Source organism: Narcine bancroftii, chromosome 1, assembly GCF_036971445.1.
Source record: "Narcine bancroftii isolate sNarBan1 chromosome 1, sNarBan1.hap1, whole genome shotgun sequence".
Classification (NCBI taxonomy): Eukaryota; Metazoa; Chordata; class Chondrichthyes; order Torpediniformes; family Narcinidae; genus Narcine; species Narcine bancroftii.
This window is the reverse complement of record NC_091469.1, coordinates 144,115,905-144,137,330: the sequence shown is the minus strand read 5'-3', so window position 1 is coordinate 144,137,330 and position 21,426 is coordinate 144,115,905. Positions and strand designations below refer to the sequence as shown.

The window sequence follows — 21,426 nt, the reverse complement described above, 5'->3', positions numbered from 1 at the left end:
TTTTTTCGAGATTTAAATAAAATGGTTAGGGAATTTTTATAGAAGGGTAAATTTCCGAGAGTAGCTTTGAATAAGCTAACCTGTAAATATGCATTAGGGGGATTACATTTACCCCGTTTTCAAAATTATTGTGAAGCAGCTCAATTTAAATTTATTAGTTCATTAATGGATTTGGAATGGCCCCCTAGTTGGGCTAAAATTGAGATGGCGAATATTTCTGAATTTGAAATACATCAATTTTTGTTTTGGTGGAATTTAAATTTATTACAACAATATAATGTATCTATACTAAAACATTTAATGAAGTTATGGATGAGGAAAAATAGAACGATACGTTCTAAGGGTAAATTACTGACTTTAACACCATTATATAATAATCAACTTATTCCTTTTTCAATGTATAATCAATGTTTATTACATTGGAAATCTAAAGGTATAAAATACTTGGGGGATTGTTTTAAAGAAGGTCAATTTGTATCCTTCAATCAAATGAGGGAAGATTTTGGTATTAATGAGAATGCTTTATTCGTTTATTATCAACTTCGATCCTTAGTAAAACAAATATTTGGTAGAGATATGACTTTACCTAAATTGACTAAATTTGAATCTTTTCTTGTGACTGTACCAAAGAAGAGATATATTTCATTGATGTACCAAATATTACAGGAAAGTATGGAAAAAATGGGATGGGATAGATCTAAGATTAAATGGGAAAAGGATATTAATTTTATTTTTTCTGAGGATGACTGGTTAGATATTTGTCATGACACTGTTACTAGATTGATAAATGTTCGTTATTCAATGGGTAATTACAATTTTTTACATCAATTGTATTTAACAACTGAAAAAATTTAAAAAAACTATGGTTTTAGTGAATCAGACTTGCTTTAGATGTGGTCATTCAGTTGGAACTTGTTTTCATGCTGTTTGGTTATGTGTTATATACAATCTTTTTGGAAAGCAATTCAATTGTTTTTGGAACATTTGTATAAGATCAAAATTCTTCTGGACCCGTCAATATTTTTGTTGGGTGAGTTGAAGCCTTTGAAAGATTTGGGATTAGACAAATTTCAGATTGCTTTTGTATATTTAGCTTTATCTGTAGCAAAAAAATGTATAGTAAGTACATGGAAAAATGCTAATGTGATTGATATTAATAGATGGCATAATGAGATGAAAACTTGTTTGGTAGTGGAAAAAATCACGAATGTTTAACATGATAATTATTCTTTTTTTTCTTAATAAGTGGTCTTTATATTCAGAATATTTATATATACATTTTTAAAAATCATTCATAATATGTACTTTTTTTTAACTATGTAATAATCTTGTTGAACGAATAAATAAAGTTATAAAAAAAAACCCACTTGGCAGTATGACATGGTAGTGATTAGTGAAAGCAGGATGGATGTGATTGGCAGCTAGCTATTCCTGGATTTCATTCCTTTAGGTATGATAGAATCAGAGAGGCAAGAGTAGGTAGTGTTGCATTTGCTTGTCAGAGAAAATATTACAGTGGTGGTTAGGCAGGATAGATTGTAGGGGTGTATTATAGATGACCTAATGGGTAACAAAAACTAGAGGACCAAATTTGTAGGGAGATAGCAGATATTGTAGTAAGCACAGGGTTGTGATTGTGGGGGATTTTAATTTTCTAAATATAGATTGGGAAACCCACTCTGTGAAAGGACTGGATGGATTGGAGTATGTAAAATGTGTGCAGCATAGATATTTAGAGCAATACATAAAGGTACCAGCTAGAGAAGGGACAGTGTTGGATCTACTGTTAGAGAATTAGATAGGTCAGGTGACAGAGGTATGTGTTGGAGAGCACTTTGGGTCCAGTGATCAAAGTGCCATTAGCTGCAATGTAATTATGGAAAAGGATAGGTCAGGGCCTAGGGTTAAGGTTTTTGATTGGGGAAAAGCTAGATTTGAGGAGATGCAAAGGGATTTACAAGGAGTGGAATGGGATAATTTGTTTTATGGGCAGGATTTAGTAGAGAAATGGAGGGTCTCTTAAAGGTGAGATTTTGAGGGTACAAAATCTTCATGTTCCTGTTAGGTTAAAAGGCAGGGAGTTTGAAAGAGCCATGGTTTTCAAGGGATATTGAAAACTTGGTTCGAAAAAAGGAGGCCTACAATAGATATAAGAAACAAGGAATAAAGGAGATGTTCAGAGAATACATTGAATGTAAAAAGAATCTTAAGAAAGAAATTAGAAAAGCTAAAAGGAGGCACAAGGTGGCTATAGGAAGCAGGGTGAAAATAAATCCAAAGGGTTTCTTCAAATATGTTGATAGCAAAAGAAGAGTGAGGGATAAAATTGGTCCCTTAGAGAATCAGGATGTACAACTGTGTGTGGACCCAAAAGAGATGGGGAGATCTTAAACAATTTACTTTCTTTGGTATTCACTAAGGAGAAGGATATTGAATTTTGTGGGGTAAAGGACACAAAGTCAGTAATTATGGAGACTATAGTAATTAAGAAAAAGGAAGTACTGGAGCTTTTGAAACATATAAAGGTGGATAGGTCCTGATGGGATTTTCACCGGAACTTTGAGGGAAGTTAGTGAGGAAATAACAGAGGCTCTGACAGTAATTTTTCAAATGTCATTAGAGATGGGTAGAGTGCCGGAGGATTGGCGTATTGCACATATGGTTAATATAAAATATTGCACAAAGGGATCAAGGAACAAGCCTAGCAATTATCGGCCGGTAATTTGATGTCTGTGGTAGGTAATTTAATGGAAAACATTCTTAGAGTTAGTATATATAAGTAGCTGAAGAGACAGGGTCTGGTCAGGGGCACTCAACATGGATTTGTGCATGGAAGGTCATGTTTGACCAATCTTGTTGAATTTTTTGAAGAGGTAACAAGGAATGTAATTGAGGGTAGAGCAGTGAATGTTGTCTATATGGTTAGTTAGGAAGGTTCAGTCGTTAGGAAGTAATTTTGACAGTCAAATGGATTCAACAGTGACTGGAAGGGAGATGCCAGAGAGTTGTAGTGGATAACTGTTTGTCAGGCTGGAGGTTGGTGACAAGTATGTGCCTCAGGAATCTGTATTGGGTCCATTGATGTTTGTCGTATACATGAATGATCTGGATGATGGGGTGTAAATTGGATTAATAAATATGCAGATGATGCTAAAATAGGTGGAATTGTGGATAATGAAGAAGGTTTTCAGAGATTGTAGAGGGAAGATCTGGACTCTTTAGAAGAGTGGGCTGAGAGATGGCAGATGGAGTTTAATGCTGATAAGTGTGAAGTGCTTCATTTTGGTAGGAATAATCGAAACAGGACAATCGTAGTAAATGGGAGGGCACTGAGGAATGCAGTGGAGCAGGAAGATCTAGGAATAACGGTGCATTGTTCCCTGAAGGTAGAATCTCATGTGGATAGGGTAGTGAAGAAGGCTTTGGTATGCTGGCCTTTATAAATCAATGCATAGTATACAGGAGTTGGGGAGTGATGTTGAGACTGTACAAGGTATTGGTGAGGCCAAATATAGAGTACTGTGTGTAGTTCTGGTCACTGAATTATAGTAGTGACATCAACAAAGTAGAGAGAGTGCAGAGGAGAAGGGTTTCAGCATCTAGATACAAAGAAAGATTGAGCAAATTAGGTCTTTATTCTTTGGTATATAGAAGGCTGAAAAGGGATTTGATAGATGTATTTGAGATTATGAGAGGGATAGATAGAGTTGATATGGACAGGCTTTTTCCATTGAGAGTCGGAGAGTGAAAGAAAAGGTCATGAGTTCAGAGTTAAGGGGCAAAAGTTTAGAAGTAACACAAGGGGGAACTTCTTTTCTCAGAGAGTGGTGGCTGTGTGGAATGAGCTTTTGGGAGATGTAGTGGTGGCAAGGTCAATTTTGTCATTTAAGGAAAAATTGGACAGGTATATGGATGGAAGGGGAAGGAAGGGTTATGGGCAGGGTGCAGGTAGGTGGGACTAGAGAAGAGTACTTATTTCAGTGTGGAATAGAAGGGCCAAAATAGCCTGTTTCCATGCTGTAATTGTTATATGGTTGTTAATTAACTCTAGATATAGACTGATTCATTATAATTTTTAGCCCCAATTATATCTCACCCCTCAAAAGATACATAAAAATAAGCCAGAATTTTTTGATAGGTGTTTGAGGTGTGGTATAGATGTTGGTACCTTTTTACATTCTACCTGGTTATGCACAAAATTAAGACCCTTTTGGATAGAATTGGGGGAAGTGTTGTCAACAATTGTTGAGGGTGAACTTCCCTCTAGATCTGGAATTGTTTTTTCGGGGAAATTGGGCAGTTATAAAAGTTAATTTCCACAGAAGTACATCTAAATTTATTAAAACTGCATTGTCAATAGCCAGGAAATATATAACCTAACATGGAAATCTGATTCCCTACTTCACATTGATCGTTGGAACATGGAAGTGCAAAGTTGTATTCCCCTTGAGAAGATTACTTATAGGAAAAATATAGTATATTTTTTGAAATGTTTCAACCTTATTTAGATTACTTAAATGCCCAGACTGTATCATTTATTTTGATATTTGTCAATTAGTAAACACATTAATAGAAATTTAAAACTTTTAAAATGATGTGACCCTAAGATGTTGAATCTGCTCCTGTGGCTTTTTCTTTTCTATTTTACTACATGGTTTTTATCTCCCACTATTCCCTGTTGTCTGTCTCCTTTTCCTTCGAATTGGCCGGGGTGGGTCGGTGGGGGGGAGGTGGTGGGGGCACTGGGAGAAGAGGGACTTCTCCTTTCCGTCTTAATTTTTTTCTCGGACCTTATGAATGTTTTTCTATGATTTTATATTCAATGTATTATTGTTATTATATTAATTGGTCCTATATTCTGTATTTCTTTCAAACTTAAATTAAAATATTCAAAAAGAAGAGAGAATTCCAGAGGTTCTACTCCATTGAGAGGAGAAATTTAGAACGACTGACCCCAATCTCTTGGCCTCATTTGAGATTCCTTCACTCGTGGTAATATCTGTTCTGCTCGGGATCTTATATGTTTCGACAAGATCACTCCTTAACGTCAAAAGTACAAATCTTTTTTTTTTGTTGGCCACTCTAAATCGGTCCTTGTGTGTAAGTGAGTGTTTAAATCTTGGGGGAACTGAGGCGAATGTAGGGGGAACAAATAATGGGTGCTTGATGGCAGGCATAGACTTGATGGGCCGAAGAGCCTGTTTCCTTGTTGCATCCTCTAGTTTATCATTATAATGTTAAATTGCATTGAGGTTAGGGCATTGCTTCCTCACATCATCTTGCATTTTGAACTGCCATTCTCTCACATCTAACCAATCTACTGGGAGCGCTCCCGCCAGCGAAAGTGAACAGACTCGATGCTACGAGCTGGAGTCATCTTGAATGGGAAGCCAGCACTCACCTGTTCACAACAGCCCATGGTTTTGGCAACTCATAGATCAGAACATTCAAAGGAATTTCCGAAGTGAAATTTTCAGAAGTGCCCTGGATTTTCCTGAAGAGTAGCCAACTTTGCTGCAATCGCTAGTCAAGAGGGATTGGGGATTTGTGGTAGCTTCACACCAACTACACTTCTATTGCTTTTGGAGTGAAAGTTTGCAAGCACAAAGGCCAAGGAGAGTGAGATTATGAAGAGAAATTCAAATGCCTGGAGTTGCACTTGAAAGAACAAGTGCATGAGAAGAGGAAATGATTCACCAGTCATTTGAGGAAATGAATAAATACATTCAAGGAAGCCACAAAAACTTTTTTTAAAACGGAAGGTCATTTGATTTATTGCATCTGTCCTTTCTTAGCTGTCTTGCTCCCCTTTGCTTCTCCGTTCCTTTCCCTTCAGATTAGAGCTCCCAGCTAGGGCACAAATTAATCTCTTTCCACCGTTGCCTTCAGCTAATACTTCAGTGAAATGCTTAGCTCATAAAGGACCCCCATCACCCTGGTCACAATCTCTTCTCACTGCCACCTTCGGGCAGAAAGTACAGAAGCCTGAAGACCAACTCCTCTAGGTTCGAGAGCTGTATCTTTCCCACAGCCATCAGGCTCTTGAACATCCCCTCCTTACACTAATCGTAGACAGTACCGACACCACAAAAATGGTAGGGGTAAATGTGTGCTTGATGGCTGGCATAGACTTGATGGGTCGAAGGGCCAGTTTCCTCAGTTGCACTATTGCAAGTCCATTTATTTTCTGCAGTAGGAATATTATGAATATTTATTATCTTTCTTTTGTTTTTATTTTCTCTTTTAACTTAATTCAATTAGTTTAGTATTATAGTTTTTCATTACAAGTACCTGTTCAGCTGCAGCAAGAAAGAATTTTGGCAAGTTTGCGGATGACACAAAGATTGGTGGTGTTGTGGACAGTGAGGTAGATTACCGTAGATTAAAAGGTGATTTAGGAAGGCTGGAGGTGTGGGCTGAGAAATGGCTGATGGAAATTAATACAGATAAATGTGAGGTGCTACATTTTGGAAAGGCAAATCTAAATAGGTCATATACATTGAATGGTAGGCTATTGAGATGTGCAGAGCAACAAAGGGATTTAGGAGTTGTGGTAAATAGTACCCTCAAGGCTGATACTCAGGTAGATGGTGTGGTGAAGAAGGCATTTGGAATGTTGGCCTTCATAAATTGGAGTATTGAATTCAAGAGTAGGGAGGTTATGATGAAATTGTACAAGACATTGGTGAGGCCAAATTTGGAGTACTGTGTACAGTTTTGGTCACCAAATTATAGGAAAGATATACACAAAATAGAGAGAGTGCAGAGAAGGTTCACGAGAATGTTGACAGGATTTCAGGGTCTGAGTTACAGGGAAAGGTTGTGCAGACTGGGGCTTTTTTCTCTGGAGCGTCGAAGATTGAGAGGGGACTTGATAGAGGTGTTTAAGATTTTAAAAGGGACAGACAGAGTAAATGTGGATAGGCTTTTTCAATTAAGAAAGGGGGAGATTCAAACTAGACGACATGGTTTAAGATTGAAGGGGAAAAATTATAAGGGGAACATGAGGGGAAATTTCTTTACGCAGAGGGTGGTGGGGATGTGGAATGAGCTTCCGGCAGACGTGATCGAGGCGGGATCATTGGTTACATTTAAGGAAAGACTGGATCGTTACATGGATAGGAGGGGACTAGAGGGGTATGGACCGGGTGCTGGTCAGTGGGACTAGGAGGGTGGGGATTTGCTACGGCATGGACTAGTAGGGCCGAACTGGCCTGTTCTGTGCTGTAAGTGGTTATATGGTTATATGGTTATATGGATATGTACATTGCATAATATATACGATAGTAAACTCATCTCTTTCAACAGAGAGTGGATAGAATGAGATGCCAGAGGATGTGGTAGAGGCAGGTACAATTAAAACAATTAAAAGACATTTGGACAGGTGCCTGAATAGGGAAGGGTCAGAGTCAATCGGGCCAAATGCAGGCAAGTAGCTTAGATGGAAACTTAGCATGGATAAGATGAACCAAAGGGCTCTGTGATGATAGCTCTTTTGAACTCCAGGAGAATGCTAGGACATGTTAATTAGGTGAGATGAGAAGGCAAGTATTGGGCACCATCACTTGCCCCAGTAACCACAAGGATAAAGACTGAGCGGAACAATAGGCTTTATTGTACACAAGACTTGAGCTGGCCCAGATCCAAACTAGGGAAGTGCAGGGAAGGGCGAGTGGCTTGACCTTTATGGCCTGGGTCACAGGGGAGGAGTTCAGGGGAGAGTGTCATCAGGAGGCAGGCCGGCCCAAGCCTTTACTGGCCAATGAGTACATACAATCCATACCATGACAGTAAGAAGGTTCCTACATGGAGTTGAGGCCTGAGACTGTCCTGACTCACCACTGTGCTGTCAGGTTTTGTCATTCAGCAGCTGTTCCCATAAGGCCTAGCAGTTAGGATTCCTGGTTTTTATCCAGGCAGCCTGGGTTCGACTTCCAGTATTGGAATCGTATTTTTGAGTTCAAGAGTCGAGAAGTCTTGCTGTAATTCTACACATCTTTGGAGAGACCACTCTGAGACTATTGTGTTCAGTTCTGGCCACCTCATGAAGGATGTGAAAGTTACGTAGAGGGTGCAAAGGAGACTTACCAGGATGTTGCCTGGATTGGAAAATATGTCTTATGAAGCAAGGTTAGCAGAGCTGGGACATTTCCCTGTGGAGCATAGAAGGATGAGAGGAGACTTAATAGAGGCCTACAAGATTATGATAGGGTACAGGAATAGCAAATACCACAGGATCTATGTACTAAATGAAGGAAGGGAAGTTTAGGAGAGATATTAGGGGTGCTTTTTTTTTATAGAGAGAGTTGTAGGGGCCTGGAATGCCTTTCCAGGGATGGTGGTGGAAGCTGAAATATTAAGACATTTTGGAGACTCTTAGAAAGGCACATGGTTGGAAGAAAAATAGAAGGTGACAGGATAGAGAGGGTCACCACCTACGCCTCCTAGAACGCTTCCACCAGCGTTGTCTCCGCTCCATCCTCAACATCCATTGGAGCGCTTACATCCCTAACGTCGAAGTACTCGAGATGGCAGAGGTCGACAGCATCGAGTCCACGCTGCTGAAGATCCAGCTGCGCTGGGTGGGTCACGTCTCCAGAATGGAGGACCATCGCCTTCCCAAGATCGTGTTATATGGCGAGCTCTCCACTGGCCACCGTGACAGAGGTGCACCAAAGAAAAGGTACAAGGACTGCCTAAAGAAATCTCTTGGTGCCTGCCACATTGACCACCGCCAGTGGGCTGATCTCGCCTCAAACCGTGCATCTTGGCGCCTCACAGTTTGGCGGGCAGCAACCTCCTTTGAAGAAGACCGCAGAGCCCACCTCACTGACAAAAGGCAAAGGAGGAAAAACCCAACACCCAACCCCAACCAACCAATTTTCCCCTGCAACCGCTGCAATCGTGTCTGCCTGTCCCGCATCGGACTTGTCAGCCACAAACGAGCCTGCAGCTGACGTGGACTTTTTACCCCCTCCATAAATCTTCATCCGCGAAGCCAAGCCAAAGAAAGAAGATATGGGTTGACAGATCACTGAGACCAAAAGGCTGTAGTGTTCTATTTTCACCAATAATCATAACTAATGTTAATACCTGAAAAAATATTTAATATAAATAAGCTTCCTGATAACATCAGTCTTGCCAAAATTTGTCTCCATGTTCCAATGAGAAAAGTATCAACACAATCAAACTAAGTAATTCCTGATGCGTTGTGACATGCTGGGAAATCTCTTCCAGAGTCAAATTTCTGGTCGAGAAAAGGGAGTCAGCATGATTGGACACGAGCCATTCATTATTAACTTAAAAATGTTCAGCACTCTTGATTAAAACAAACACACATGATGAGAGATATCACTTCAGAAAGACTCCAGTGCAAAGTGCCAGATGTTGAATTCAAAGGAAGATGCCCTGAGAGGGTGAAAAAGAAATGTTTCTTGAACTGACCTGCACTCTGCTGAGGAAGTCCCTCGGGCAGAGTACAACCAATTCCTACTGCTTGAAATCCAGTGTACGATTTGGAAACGAGTTCATAAATAACCCAGCAAAAAGTTATCAAAATAAAATTTGACATTGAGAAATGTCAAAGCAATTTACTCTCGGAAAGGTGCCAGAAAAAAAGTTTGTTATCACATGAACCTAAGTATTTGCTGAAATTAAGTGCTGTAAAAGACGCACAACTCAGAGCAGGAGTGAATTGAAAGCCTTAAGGCTGTTGAATGTATCAACCTCAAGTTCAAGTTTATTATTATTTGACTGGACACGTACAACCAGACAAATGTTTCTCTGGTCCATGATGCACACAGGCTATACAACGCATAGCCACGACCGGGATGAAGAGAATCCTATACAGGGTGAGTCCACACAAGGCAGCGGGACCAAACCCAGTCAGGTACTGAATGACTCTGCAGACTAACTGATGGAAGCCCTTACAGAGATATTTAACATGTCTTTGAAGCAGCTGGTCATCCACATGGGTTTCAAGGCAGCCACCATCATCCTGGTATCAAGCTTCAACGATCACCACCCAGTGGCACTGATCTCCACCATTTTGAAATGCTTCAAGCATCTGGTGATGGAATGTATCAAAGTACACATCCCAGAGACACTAGGCCCATTTAAAATTGCCTACCGACGGAACTGTTCCACTGAAGATGCTATAGCTTTGTCCCTCCACTCCGTCCTGACCCACCTGGTGAATGATGCCTAATTGACTTCAGATCAGAGTTTCCCAGAGGCTGGTGGAGAAGCTGTCCTCCTTGGGACTCCATGCCCCTCTCTGCAACTGGATTCTCGACACCCTCAGGGAAAGACCACAGTCTGTCCGGGTCGGCAGCATAACATTGAGAATCGTCGTGCTAGGCACTCAGGGCTCTGTGCTCAACCCACTCTTGACCCATGACTGTATTGCCAAATCCAGCTCAAAGTGTCATCAAGTTTGTAGTTGACACAACAGAGGTTGGCCCCATCAGCAACATCAATAATTTGAATTACAGAGAAGAGATGGAAAATCTAATGAAATAGTACAAGAATAACAACTTGAGTCTCATCGTGGTCAAGACAAAAAGATAATGACTGTGGAGTTCAGGAGGACCAGGGCCAACCACCCTTCACTACTCGTTAATACCATCACTTGGCAGTGGAGAGGGTGGAGAGCCCCAAGGTCCTTGGAGTCCACTGAAAAACTGATCTATCCTGGACACACAACATCTCACTTGGTCAGGAACAGCAACTGCACTTCCTCAGAAGCCAGAGGTGGGCAAGGCTACTAAGCTCCATTCTGTCGACTTTCTACAGGAGTTCCATTGAGAGCAACCTGGCCAGCTGCATCACATTGTGGTATGGTTGCTGTAGAGCATCAGTTTGGAGGCCAATCCACAGGACCATAAAAATAGCAGAGAGGACCACTGGGGTCTCTTCCCCCCCCCACCCCCCACCATCGATGTGATTTATCGGGATTGAACTCACAAATTCTTCTATCATCCCGCATGCAGCATATTCCAGATACTTCCATTGGGAAAAAAGATACAGAAGAATGAATGAGAACCAGAATCACTGAGCTTAGAAACAGCTTCTCATGGGCAGTGAGATTGCTGAATGACTTCCAAAAGGAATCTCTGTGACTCTAGTAATGTCGTTTAGTATATGTATCATTTGATATGTGAGTTATGCCTGCATGTGTTTGCACTGTTCTACTGAAGAACAGTGTTTTGTCCAGTTGTGCCTTCTGACTGTCCATCCCATAGGATGCAGATGGTTCCTTTCACTCAGTTTGTGGGGTTTGATGTGAGGATACCCCACTCCTCAGAAAGGAACAGCGAGGGTGTGAATGGATCTTAGTTGAGTAGGAGGTTGCACAGGTCCAGACCCACCCTCTTGACAGCCCCTCCAGGATCCAGCGGCAAGGAGAGGTCCAAGACGGAGGGGAGAAGTTCCGTTGCAGTGAATAGCCAGACCAAGCTTCGATGCTTTCCGCGCTTCACGGCTCATGTCTGTTAGATGGCCGTTCACCCTATGAGAGGGTTTGTCCGACCTTTAACAGGGTGTCTAGCCACCCTCCTCACCAGGCAAGCCTGCTGGGTGAGTCGGTTTAGTCGCCGACCTTGTGACAGATAGTACTGGGTTACATTGGTACCAGTAGCACTCAGACGAGTGACCTGTCTAGATGTACTAGTACAATTGGATGACAAATAAACTTAAAGTTGATAATTGCATATATGCATAAAAATATAACATAAATTATGGTGACAGATCTTGGAATTATTTACTTGAATACAGGATATTATTCATCACAACCTGCAGGAAGAATCTATTTCCCAGCCTGACAGTCCTGATTTTGATGCTCTTGTACCTTCATCCTGATGGTGGTGGGCCAAAGATACCATATGCTGGGTGGAAAGGGTCCTCAATAATTCTTCGATCCCTATTTAAGCAACACTCCCAGTAAATATTGTCAAACAGTTGAAAGGGAGACCCCAGTGATCTTAGCTATTTTAATAATCCTCTGTATTGACTTCCGCTCCAATGCTTTACAGTAGCCATACCACACAATGATACAGAGGACAGGAAACTCCTATATGTACTCCTGTATAATGTTGTCAAGATGCGGGCTGGGAGCCTTGCCCTCTTCAACTCCTTATAGGAAGTGACTAATGAGGGCGGGTTGTGAGTCTGGCATAGGTACCGGCAGGATGGTTTGCATTGCAACTGGAGGTGGACCTCCAGTTCCTTGTGGGAAGATTTGCTAGTTTAAACTAGACTTGTGGGGGGGATGGGGACCATAGTGCCAGAGCAGATAGTGGAGTGGAGGAGGAAAAGGATGATATGAATACTGCACAAAAAGACAGAAATCGAAGGGTTATTCATAGTGGAAGTAGTGCTCTCAGGTGCATCTATTTCAATGCATCATAGGAAAGACAGATGAGCTTAGAGCTTGGATTGGCATGTGCAATTATAACATTGTGCTCATTAGTGAAACTTGGTTGTAGGAGGTGCAAGTCTGGCAGCTCAATGTTCTGGGGTTCTGTTGCTTCAGACACGATAGAGTAGGAGGGATGAAATATCAGGGAAAATATCACAGCAGTGCTCAGACAGGACAGACTAGAGGTGAGGAATGGGAAAGGTAAAACTACATTAGTGGGGTTGTATTATCAACTACCCCAATAGTCAGTGAGATATGGAGGAGCAAATTTGCAGGGAGATTGCAGACAGCTGCAGGAAACATAGAGTTGTGATAGTAGGTGATTTTAACTTTCTGCATATTGACTGGGGCTCCCATACTGTAAAAAGGCCTGGATGGTTTAGAGTTTGCCAAATGTTTTCAGGAAAGCTTTCTAAATCAATATTTTGAGGTAAATATGGATAACCTGTTTGAATTGAATCCAGCAGAGCAGTCTTGAGTCAGCAACATGAACAGTGGCAGGCTGAGCACATATCCCCGAGGTGCGTCGGTACCGGCTCAGGGTGATGGGGCTTGCGGCCTTTCCATCCAGGTGCAGAGGTGGGAAAGGGTGAGGGAGAGGGTGGTGGTGGGGTTCAATTACAATAATGGCAGCGCTGCCGCTGTTAAGGGGCAGGGTGAGCGGGAAGCAGAGACACAGTGTAGCTCTGAATGGTTCAATTGCCCGGTCCGAATGCCATGTCTCCATACAGGCTTGACTCGGCTTGTCAAAGGAGCCGATTGTGTCTGTCAGTCAAATCCTGCAACCGTGGGGTTAGTGCTCAAGATGCCAGTGCCTGCACTTAGCAGAGACCACAAGAGGTTTCAGAGGATCTGCCCAGGGCACCAGAAATGGGGAGATCACCTGTCCCTACCCCCCACTTCCCTATTGAGAAGGAGAAGCAGAGGAGACGATGCAACTGCATTGGGTGTGAGCTGCCACGGGAACCAGGTATCAGAGCTGGGATTTGAGAGAGTGCTGTGCTCAAGAAGGGCGCTTGAAGCTACTTGTGTGCTGAAGGCTTCCTGGTCATGTCAGAGGTCTGGAGTTCAGGTTACCGATGGATCGAACAGGATCTGCAGAGGCTGTGAGAGCAATGGAGGCAAATCCACAGACATCCAGTGACTCTAAAGGGACCCTGTTTTGCTTCTCTTTCTCTCATGCTACAAGGAATGCTGGGTGAAACTAACTTAATCTGTACTATTATGTGACAATAATGGGATCGTGAATGTTGAATCTGAGGTCAATCAACAACATTTTCAGTTTAGGAAGCAAACTCCTGATCCCAGACTTTTGAAGGGGAACATAGTTGTCAATGTCCAGTCCTCCTCCCCACCAACTATCATCCCATGGCATTTACCCACAGAAGCTCCCATCACAACATGGCAGTTTGTCAGTGAAGATTGGGCTGATATCTTGCAGTGTCTTCTATTGGAGGAATGTGTACCTTAGTGAGTTGTAGCTGTGAACACAACATTCTAAGCCTCTAAATTCAATCAAATTGTGAAAATAGTTGCTGATATTTGCTATGAAAATAGTTGTGCTGTGTCACCAAAGCCTCTCAAAAACTTCTACAAGTGCACTGTGGAGAGCAGCCTTCACTGCCTGGTATGGAAACACCAAATCTCAGGACAAGAATAAACTCCAGAGGGTCGTTAACTCAGCCTGCAACATCACAGGCGCCATCGAGGACATCTACAAGAGGCGGTGTCTTAAGAAAGCAGCCTCTATCCTCAAAGACCACCTCCACCCAGGCCGCACACTCTTCACTCTGCTGCCATTGCGATAAAGGTGCAGGAGCCTGAAGATGCGAACTCAAAGGCACAAGGACAGCTTCTTCCCCGCTGCCATCAGATGCCTGAATAATCAATGAGCCAAAGACCCTGCCTTACTTTTCGTGCACTTGAAGTGCCAGTTAAGGACGAAAACGAAGGCTGGGTAGTTAACCAGGAATCATGGCTTTTATTAGCAGAAACTAATGAATAACAATGGGTGCGTACGCAGTTATACCCAAGGAGAGTGTCTTTAGTGGTAGAGATAATACATGTCCAATGTCAGACTGAGCACAGCGAGAGACTGGCAGCATGACACAGATTCACCACAGCACTATTTTGATTTTTAAAAAAATTTATTGTTGGAAAAGTGGTTTATATGAATGTTTGCACCGTGGTGCGGCCAAAAAAAACAAATTTCATGATTTGTTCATGACAATAAATTCTGATTCTGCTAAATCATTCAATGTTCAGTGAAGTTGAGGTGGAGCAAGATGAGTTGCACAGAAATACCATTTTTCCTAAAGAGAGAAGTGAGTCAATACGACATGTGCAACAGCGCCAGACCTAAAAGCGTGACGTAATTCATAACATACTTTAAATCTGGGTGGGGGGGGGGGGGGGGAGGAATTCATAAATTCCACCTTGACGGAGCAACAATGAAAAGGAAAACACAGCCACTGACTGGTGCAGTTGTAGCGCAATGGTTAATGAAATAGTAACCAAAGACCTTCATTAATAATGCAATAATATTGGCTCAGAACCACAATGGTACCTGTGGGGACCTGACATTCAGTCCATGAAATAAATCTGGAATTACACATGACGAATCGCAAATGTGAAACTTCTGGATTGATATTTTTCTTCTGGATTAATGGATGGGATGGGCATGGAGGGATATGGACTGGGTGCAGGTTTATGGAAGAAGGCAGAATAATAGATCACCACACATTCAAAGTGCCTGTTTCTGTGTTGTAATGTTCGATGGTTCAGTTTCATTCATGACCTTCTGGGGAAAAATATCTCCTCTTAATTCGCCTGTCTTATATGTGACTCAATGCGAACAAAATGGTGTGCTAACACAAATGATGTATCAATCCACTCAACTCAAGTGGAAATCAGATTTCAGATTTATTGTCGGAGTACCTAGATGACATCACGCACAACCCTGAGATTCTTTTTTTCTTGCCGGTGAGGCAGGATTACCATTACTGGCTGTGCAAAAAAATCTGTATACAAATAAAGAAATGTAAACAAGCTGTGCCCGACAGAGAGAAGAAAAAAGAAAGTGCACAAGTCAGAGTCCTTAAATGAGTCCCTGATTGAGTTTGATGTTGAGGAGTCTGAAGGTGGAGGGTAGCAGCAGCTCCTGAACCTGGTGGTGTGGCTCGTGGCACCTAGACCTCTTTCCTGATGGTGTGGCTCCTGGCACCTAGACCTCTTTCCTGATGGTGTGTCTCGTGGCACCAAAACCTCTTTCCTGATGGTGTGGCTCCTGGCACATAGACCTCTTTCCTGATGGTGTGGCTCGTGGCACCTAGACCTCTTTCCTGATGGTGTGGCTTGTGGCACCTAGATCTCTTTCCTGGTGTGGCTTGTGGCACCTAGGCCTCTTTCCTGATGGTGTGGCTTGTGGTACCTAGACCTCTTTTCTGATGGTGTGGCTCGTGGAACCTAGGCCTCTTTCCTGATGGTGTGGCTCATGGCACGTAGACCTCTTTCCTGATGGTGTGGCTCGTGGCACCTAGACCTCTTTCCTGATGGTGTGGCTCGTGGCACCTAGACCTCTTTCCTGATGGTGTGGCTCATGGCACCTAGACCTCTTTCCTGATGGTGTGGCTTGTGGCACCTAGACCTCCTTCCTGATGGTGTGGCTCCTGGTACCTAGACCTCTTTCCTGATGGTGTGGCTTGTGGCACCTAGACCTCTTTCCTGATGGTGTGGCTCCTGGCACCTAGGCCTCTTTCCTGATGGTGTGGCTCCTGGCTCCTAGTCCTCTTTCCTGATGGTGTGGCTCCTGGCACCTAGGCCTCTTTCCTGATGGTGTGGCTCCTGGCACCTAGACCTCTTTCCTGATGGTGTGGCTCATGGCACCTAGACCTCTTTCCTGATGGTGTGGCTCGTGGCACCTAGACCTCTTTCCTGATGGTGCGGCTCGTGGCACCTAGACCTCTTTCCTGATGGTGTGGCTCGTGGCACCTAGACCTCTTTCCTGATGGTGTGGCTCGTGGCTCCTTGACCTCTTTCCTGATGGTGTGGCTCGTGGCACCTAGGCCTCTTTCCTGATGGTGTGGCTCGTGGCACCTAGACCTCTTTCCTGATGGTGTGGCTCGTGGCACCTAGACCTCTTTCCTGATGGTGTGGCTCATGGCACCTAGACCTCTTTCCTGATGGTGTGGCTCGTGGAACCTAGGCCTCTTTCCTGATGGTGTGGCTTGTGGCACCTAGGCCTCTTTCCTGATGGTGTGGCTCATGGCACCTATACCTCTTTCCTGATGGTGTGGCTCGTGGCACCTAGACCTCTTTCCTGATGGTAGCAATGAGAACAGGGCATGTGCTGGGTGGAGTGGCTCCTTGATGATTGTCATCTAAGATTGCCATCTAAATCGTATATAAGAAACACTGTTCCTACCATCGTCCTGGTCCAATCACATCGACACTCCAGCCAAGGAAGTCCACCATTGATTCTAATTCCTTAGAAGCCCAAGGAAATTTGTTGTGGCCCTGAGGTCTCTTACTAATATTTGCAGATTCACCAGAACAAAAATCATGCCCCTCAGCTGCATAGAAGAAACTGCACTGTCCAAGACCACAAGAAGCTGCAAAGAATTGTGATTGCACTGCAGACTGTCAAACAACCCAATCTCCTTGTTGTCTCATTGCTTTTGGAAAGCAGCCAACTTATTAAAGCCCAGCCTGTTCACACTTTCTTCTCCCCTTTTTTATCAGACAGAACGTAGAGGAGCTTGAAAACATAAATCTTTAGCTTAAAGGACAGTTTCCTTCCTGCTGAATAACTTGAAGGGCTCAAGCCCGAAACGTTGCTTATGTATCTTAACATTTACTCTAAAAATATACTGTTTGACCTTCTGAGTTTCTTCAATCTTGCGTGTTTACTTCCTTCCTTCCTGCTGTTATCAGATTTTTAAACCCACATACTGTTTTAATGCACTTTTCTTTACTCCCTGCCAATTGTCTTCTTAACATTATACCTTCTTTGACTGACGATATCACTGGATCCAAGTTTATTTATCATCCGATTGTACAAGTACAACCCGACGAGCAGTTCTCGGTTCAACACACTAGCGATACATATGCACAGTATGTACATACAAATATATCATTAAATAAATATTATTGTTACAACACTTTTGTTTCATTATTGCACATCCTATACTGTAAGAGTATAGGATGACTTGCCTGGGTAGAAGGCTCGCCAGCAGCTGCACTTTGTGGGGAGTTTGAGAAGATTCGGTATGTCACCAAAGAGTCTCGAAAACTTCCACAGGTGTGCCGTGGAGAGCATTCTGGCTGGTTGGATCCCTGTCTGGTGTGGAGGCACCAACTCTCAGGACAGGAGAAATCACCAGAGGGAGACATCACGGGCACCAGACCACTCCATCGAGGGCATCTACAAGAGAGGATGTCTTAAGAAAGAAGCTGCTATCTTCAAGGACCCCCACCCCACCACCGCTCAGGCCGTCCGCACACCATTACCATCAGGAAGGAGGTCCAAGAGTCTGAAGACAAACACTTAAAGGTACAAGGACAGCTTCTTCCCCTCTGCCATCAGATTCCTGAATGAACAATGAACCACAGACACTGCCTCACTTTTTTCTTGTACTATTTTGATTTATTTTGTAAGGTTGTTTTTATAAATGTTTGCACCGTCATGCTGCTGCAAGACAATGAACTTCATGACACATCTATAAAAATAAATTGTCATTCGAGATTCTGGGAACAAAGCCAAACAGAGCTTCTCACTGTCACTTGACCAATTAACAACAAACAATTCAACTCATTAGTGAAGAAATACATTTTCAAAAACCATGAACTACGTGTAACCATATTGGAATTGTTCCCGATAATTTAATTCCATCAAAGAATTCAAATAAGGTAACTATTTCCTCAGTAATTATGCAGTCACAGATATGGAAACCACTGGGAACTGTAGCATTTATTACCCATCCCATATTTGACCTGCACTGAGGAGTTAATGAATATTGATTCAGAAATATCAGGGTAGGCAGTGTTTCTTCTCAAAGGTCATTCATGAACTATTTTGTTTTTTTTATGCTACTCTTGGTTTTGAGATTTATAATCATGGATTCATACTAGCCCACAATGTTCATGCTGCCCAGCAAGTAGCTGTTCATACTCATCTATTGTCCCAGGATGTGGCATATGACCTTCTATTCCATGGGATTTCAAGTGTTCATCCAAATATTTCTTAAATGCAGTGAGAATGCCTGCCTTTATCATCCCACCCCAGACACGCTCTCTCATCCCCACTCCTGTCACACAGTAGTAAAGTTCAGTACACATTTCACTCCATAGAGTTTGAAACACGTACCTCCAGATTCAAGGAAGTTTACTTTCTGCTGCTATCAACGTCTCCTGACTTAAAGCTGATGCCTTGCACTGTTAACTGTACTTTTCTCTTTCACACTTTTCAACACTACAGCTTGCAAGTTTGTTTTGATTTTAAATGCTACATTGTTATTGTTGCACTACCCCCTGTAACAAGAGATTGACTTGCCTGGATAGCACACAAAAAAGTTTCTTGCTTTATCTCAGTGCACTTATAATTCAATTCAATTCACAGTTGGCATAGTGGTTGAGACTGGATTGGGGTTTGAATCCTGCGCTGTCTGTAAGGAGTTTGTACGTTCTCCCCATGTCTAGGTGGGTTTTCTTTCTGGGCTCTGGTTTCCTCCCACCGTTCAAAACTTACCAGGGTTAGGTTAATTGCGTGTAATAGGATGGCAAGAACTCATGGGCCGAAATGGCCCATTACTGCGCTGTATGCCTCAATTAAAAAAAAAATTAAATAAATTCAATCCCTTCAAGTTACTCATTCCATATTGTGAAAAATATTTCTTCCTCAGATTTCTCCAAACTAACATTTAATTTTATTTCCTCAGCTACCGTAGGGTGGGATTTCAAGTTCAAGTTCAGGTTTTAGTTGTAGGGACACACATCTCTGAGTTAGTGATCCAGAATTCTGGCTCCAAGATCAGTAGTTCAGCCAGGATGTTACCACATCACTATGCTGCAGGATTTGACATGAGCACCCTTAGAATAGCAGGGTCAAATTGTGTTCGGAATTAATGATAAGAAACTGAGAGAGAGGTTACTGCTGTGAAGATGTGGCACACCAGTGAAGTAGCTCTGTAGCCTGCAAAACAAGTTTGGTGAGGGTGCAAAAGCTAGTGAAAACAAAGGCTTAGTTGTAGCCGCAGCATCTGGACACACACATAAACAAAAAGCGAGATAAAGGAAACAACAAAAAGATGGAGAGACATTCAGTTGTAAACAATGTGGCACTAAACCTGCGCCAAAACAATGCCCAGCTTATGGAACAGTGTGTAATATGTGCAAAGGGCAGAATCACTGGGCAAAGCAATGTGATTCCGAAGGGAAACTATACAGAAGTAGAAGTGTACATGCAATAGAAGAAACTCCTCTCAGTGGTACACTTTTCTTGGGCATGGTGGTGCTGGAAGGGAGCAGTGTCGAGTAGGATAAATGGACTATATCACTGCATACAAATGGAACAAATATTCCTTTCAAGTTAGACACAGGGGCAAAGGTCAATTTGATCTCTGAACGCGACATCAGGGCAATGAAGATAAAGCCGTACATCCATGCAAACATATTGACAGTGCATCAATATGAAAGGTACATGTAAACTCAAGATGAAATTTAAAGATAAAGAGCACCACTTTTCAGGTTCACAGTAGTCCCAGATTGACATTATTCACTGGTTGGTGACAAAGCATGTGAAAACTTAAACCTAGTCAAGAGGGTGTATCACTTTAACAGTGAACATGCACAGATCAGCGTAGAAGAAATACTGGATCAATTGCCTGTCATTTTCAATGGGTTTGGAGTTCTACAATTCACCTAAAAGATACACTTAAAAGAGGACTCACAGCCAGTAGTGCATATCCCAATGTGGGCTCCAGTGCCCCCAAAAGCAAAGCTCAAGCAGGAACGTGACTGAATAATTGCACTATGGGTCATAAAGAAAGTGGAGGAGCCCACAGAATGGATGAATTCAATGGTGTGTGTCAAAAAGAATAACGGTGACCTATGTGTGTGCATGGATCCAAAAGACTTCAATACCAATAAAGAGGAAACAATATCAGATTCCCACCAGGGATGAAATTGCAAGTGAGATGGCCGGTGCAAATTTTTTCACTCAATTGGATGTATCCCAGGGCTTCTGGCAAATAAAACTACATGAAGATAGCACAAAATACTGGACATTTAATACACCATTTGGCAGATACTGTTGTTTGAGGATTCCTTTTGGAAAGCAGGGAAAGGAACCCATGATAATAACTGATGGACCATCAGAACCATGGCAGAATGTTGGGACTGATCTGTTCTACGTGGATGGAAAGAATTACTTGCTGGTTTTTGATAATCTATTGAACTATCCAGAGATTGCGCTGGTTCCTAACATGTCTGCTGCTTGTGTGATCCAATATATGAAATTGATCTTTGCAAGACATGGAATTCTTTAAATTGTCTGCAGTGATAATGGATCATGCCACAGTTGTAGTGAATTCCAGAAATTTGTAGATGATTTCTGATATATATAAGTATCTGGAGAAACAGGGTCTGACCAGGAACACTCAACACAGATTTGTGCGTGGAAGGTCATGTTGACCAATCTTGTTGAACATTTTGAAGAGGTGACTAGGGATGTTGATGAGGGTAGAGCAGTGGATGTTGTCTATATGGACCAGTAAGGCCTTCGATAAGGTTCCGCAGGGAAGGTTAGTTAGGAAGGTTCAGTCATTAGAAAGTAATTTTGAGATAGTCAAATGGATTCAGCAGTGGGTGGAAGGAAGATGCCAGAGAGTCATAGTAGATAACTGTTTGTCAGGTCAGTGGAGGTCAGTGACAAGCGTGTGCCTCAAGGATCTATATTGAGTCCATTGCTGTTTTATGTATACATTCATCATCTGGATGATGGGGTGGTAACT

At 42.5% G+C, this 21,426-nt stretch overlaps 1 protein-coding gene across 2 annotated transcripts in view; it reads right to left on the bottom strand.

Annotated features, from left to right (window-relative positions):
- The window catches only part of LOC138764726 (15-hydroxyprostaglandin dehydrogenase [NAD(+)]-like), a 98,978-nt gene that overhangs the window by 29,631 nt on the left and 47,921 nt on the right, over nucleotides 1–21,426 (bottom strand). Inside the window, exon 5 of one of the 2 annotated variants that reach the window (XM_069940996.1) lies at nucleotides 17,743–17,840. The exons of the other annotated variant lie outside the window; for it this stretch is intronic. Within the exon in view, the coding sequence (XP_069797097.1) occupies nucleotides 17,809–17,840 (32 nt within the window). The 3' untranslated portion in view covers nucleotides 17,743–17,808. Of the gene's footprint in view, nucleotides 1–17,742; nucleotides 17,841–21,426 lie in introns of those variants that run through there. 2 annotated transcript variants of the gene reach the window in all.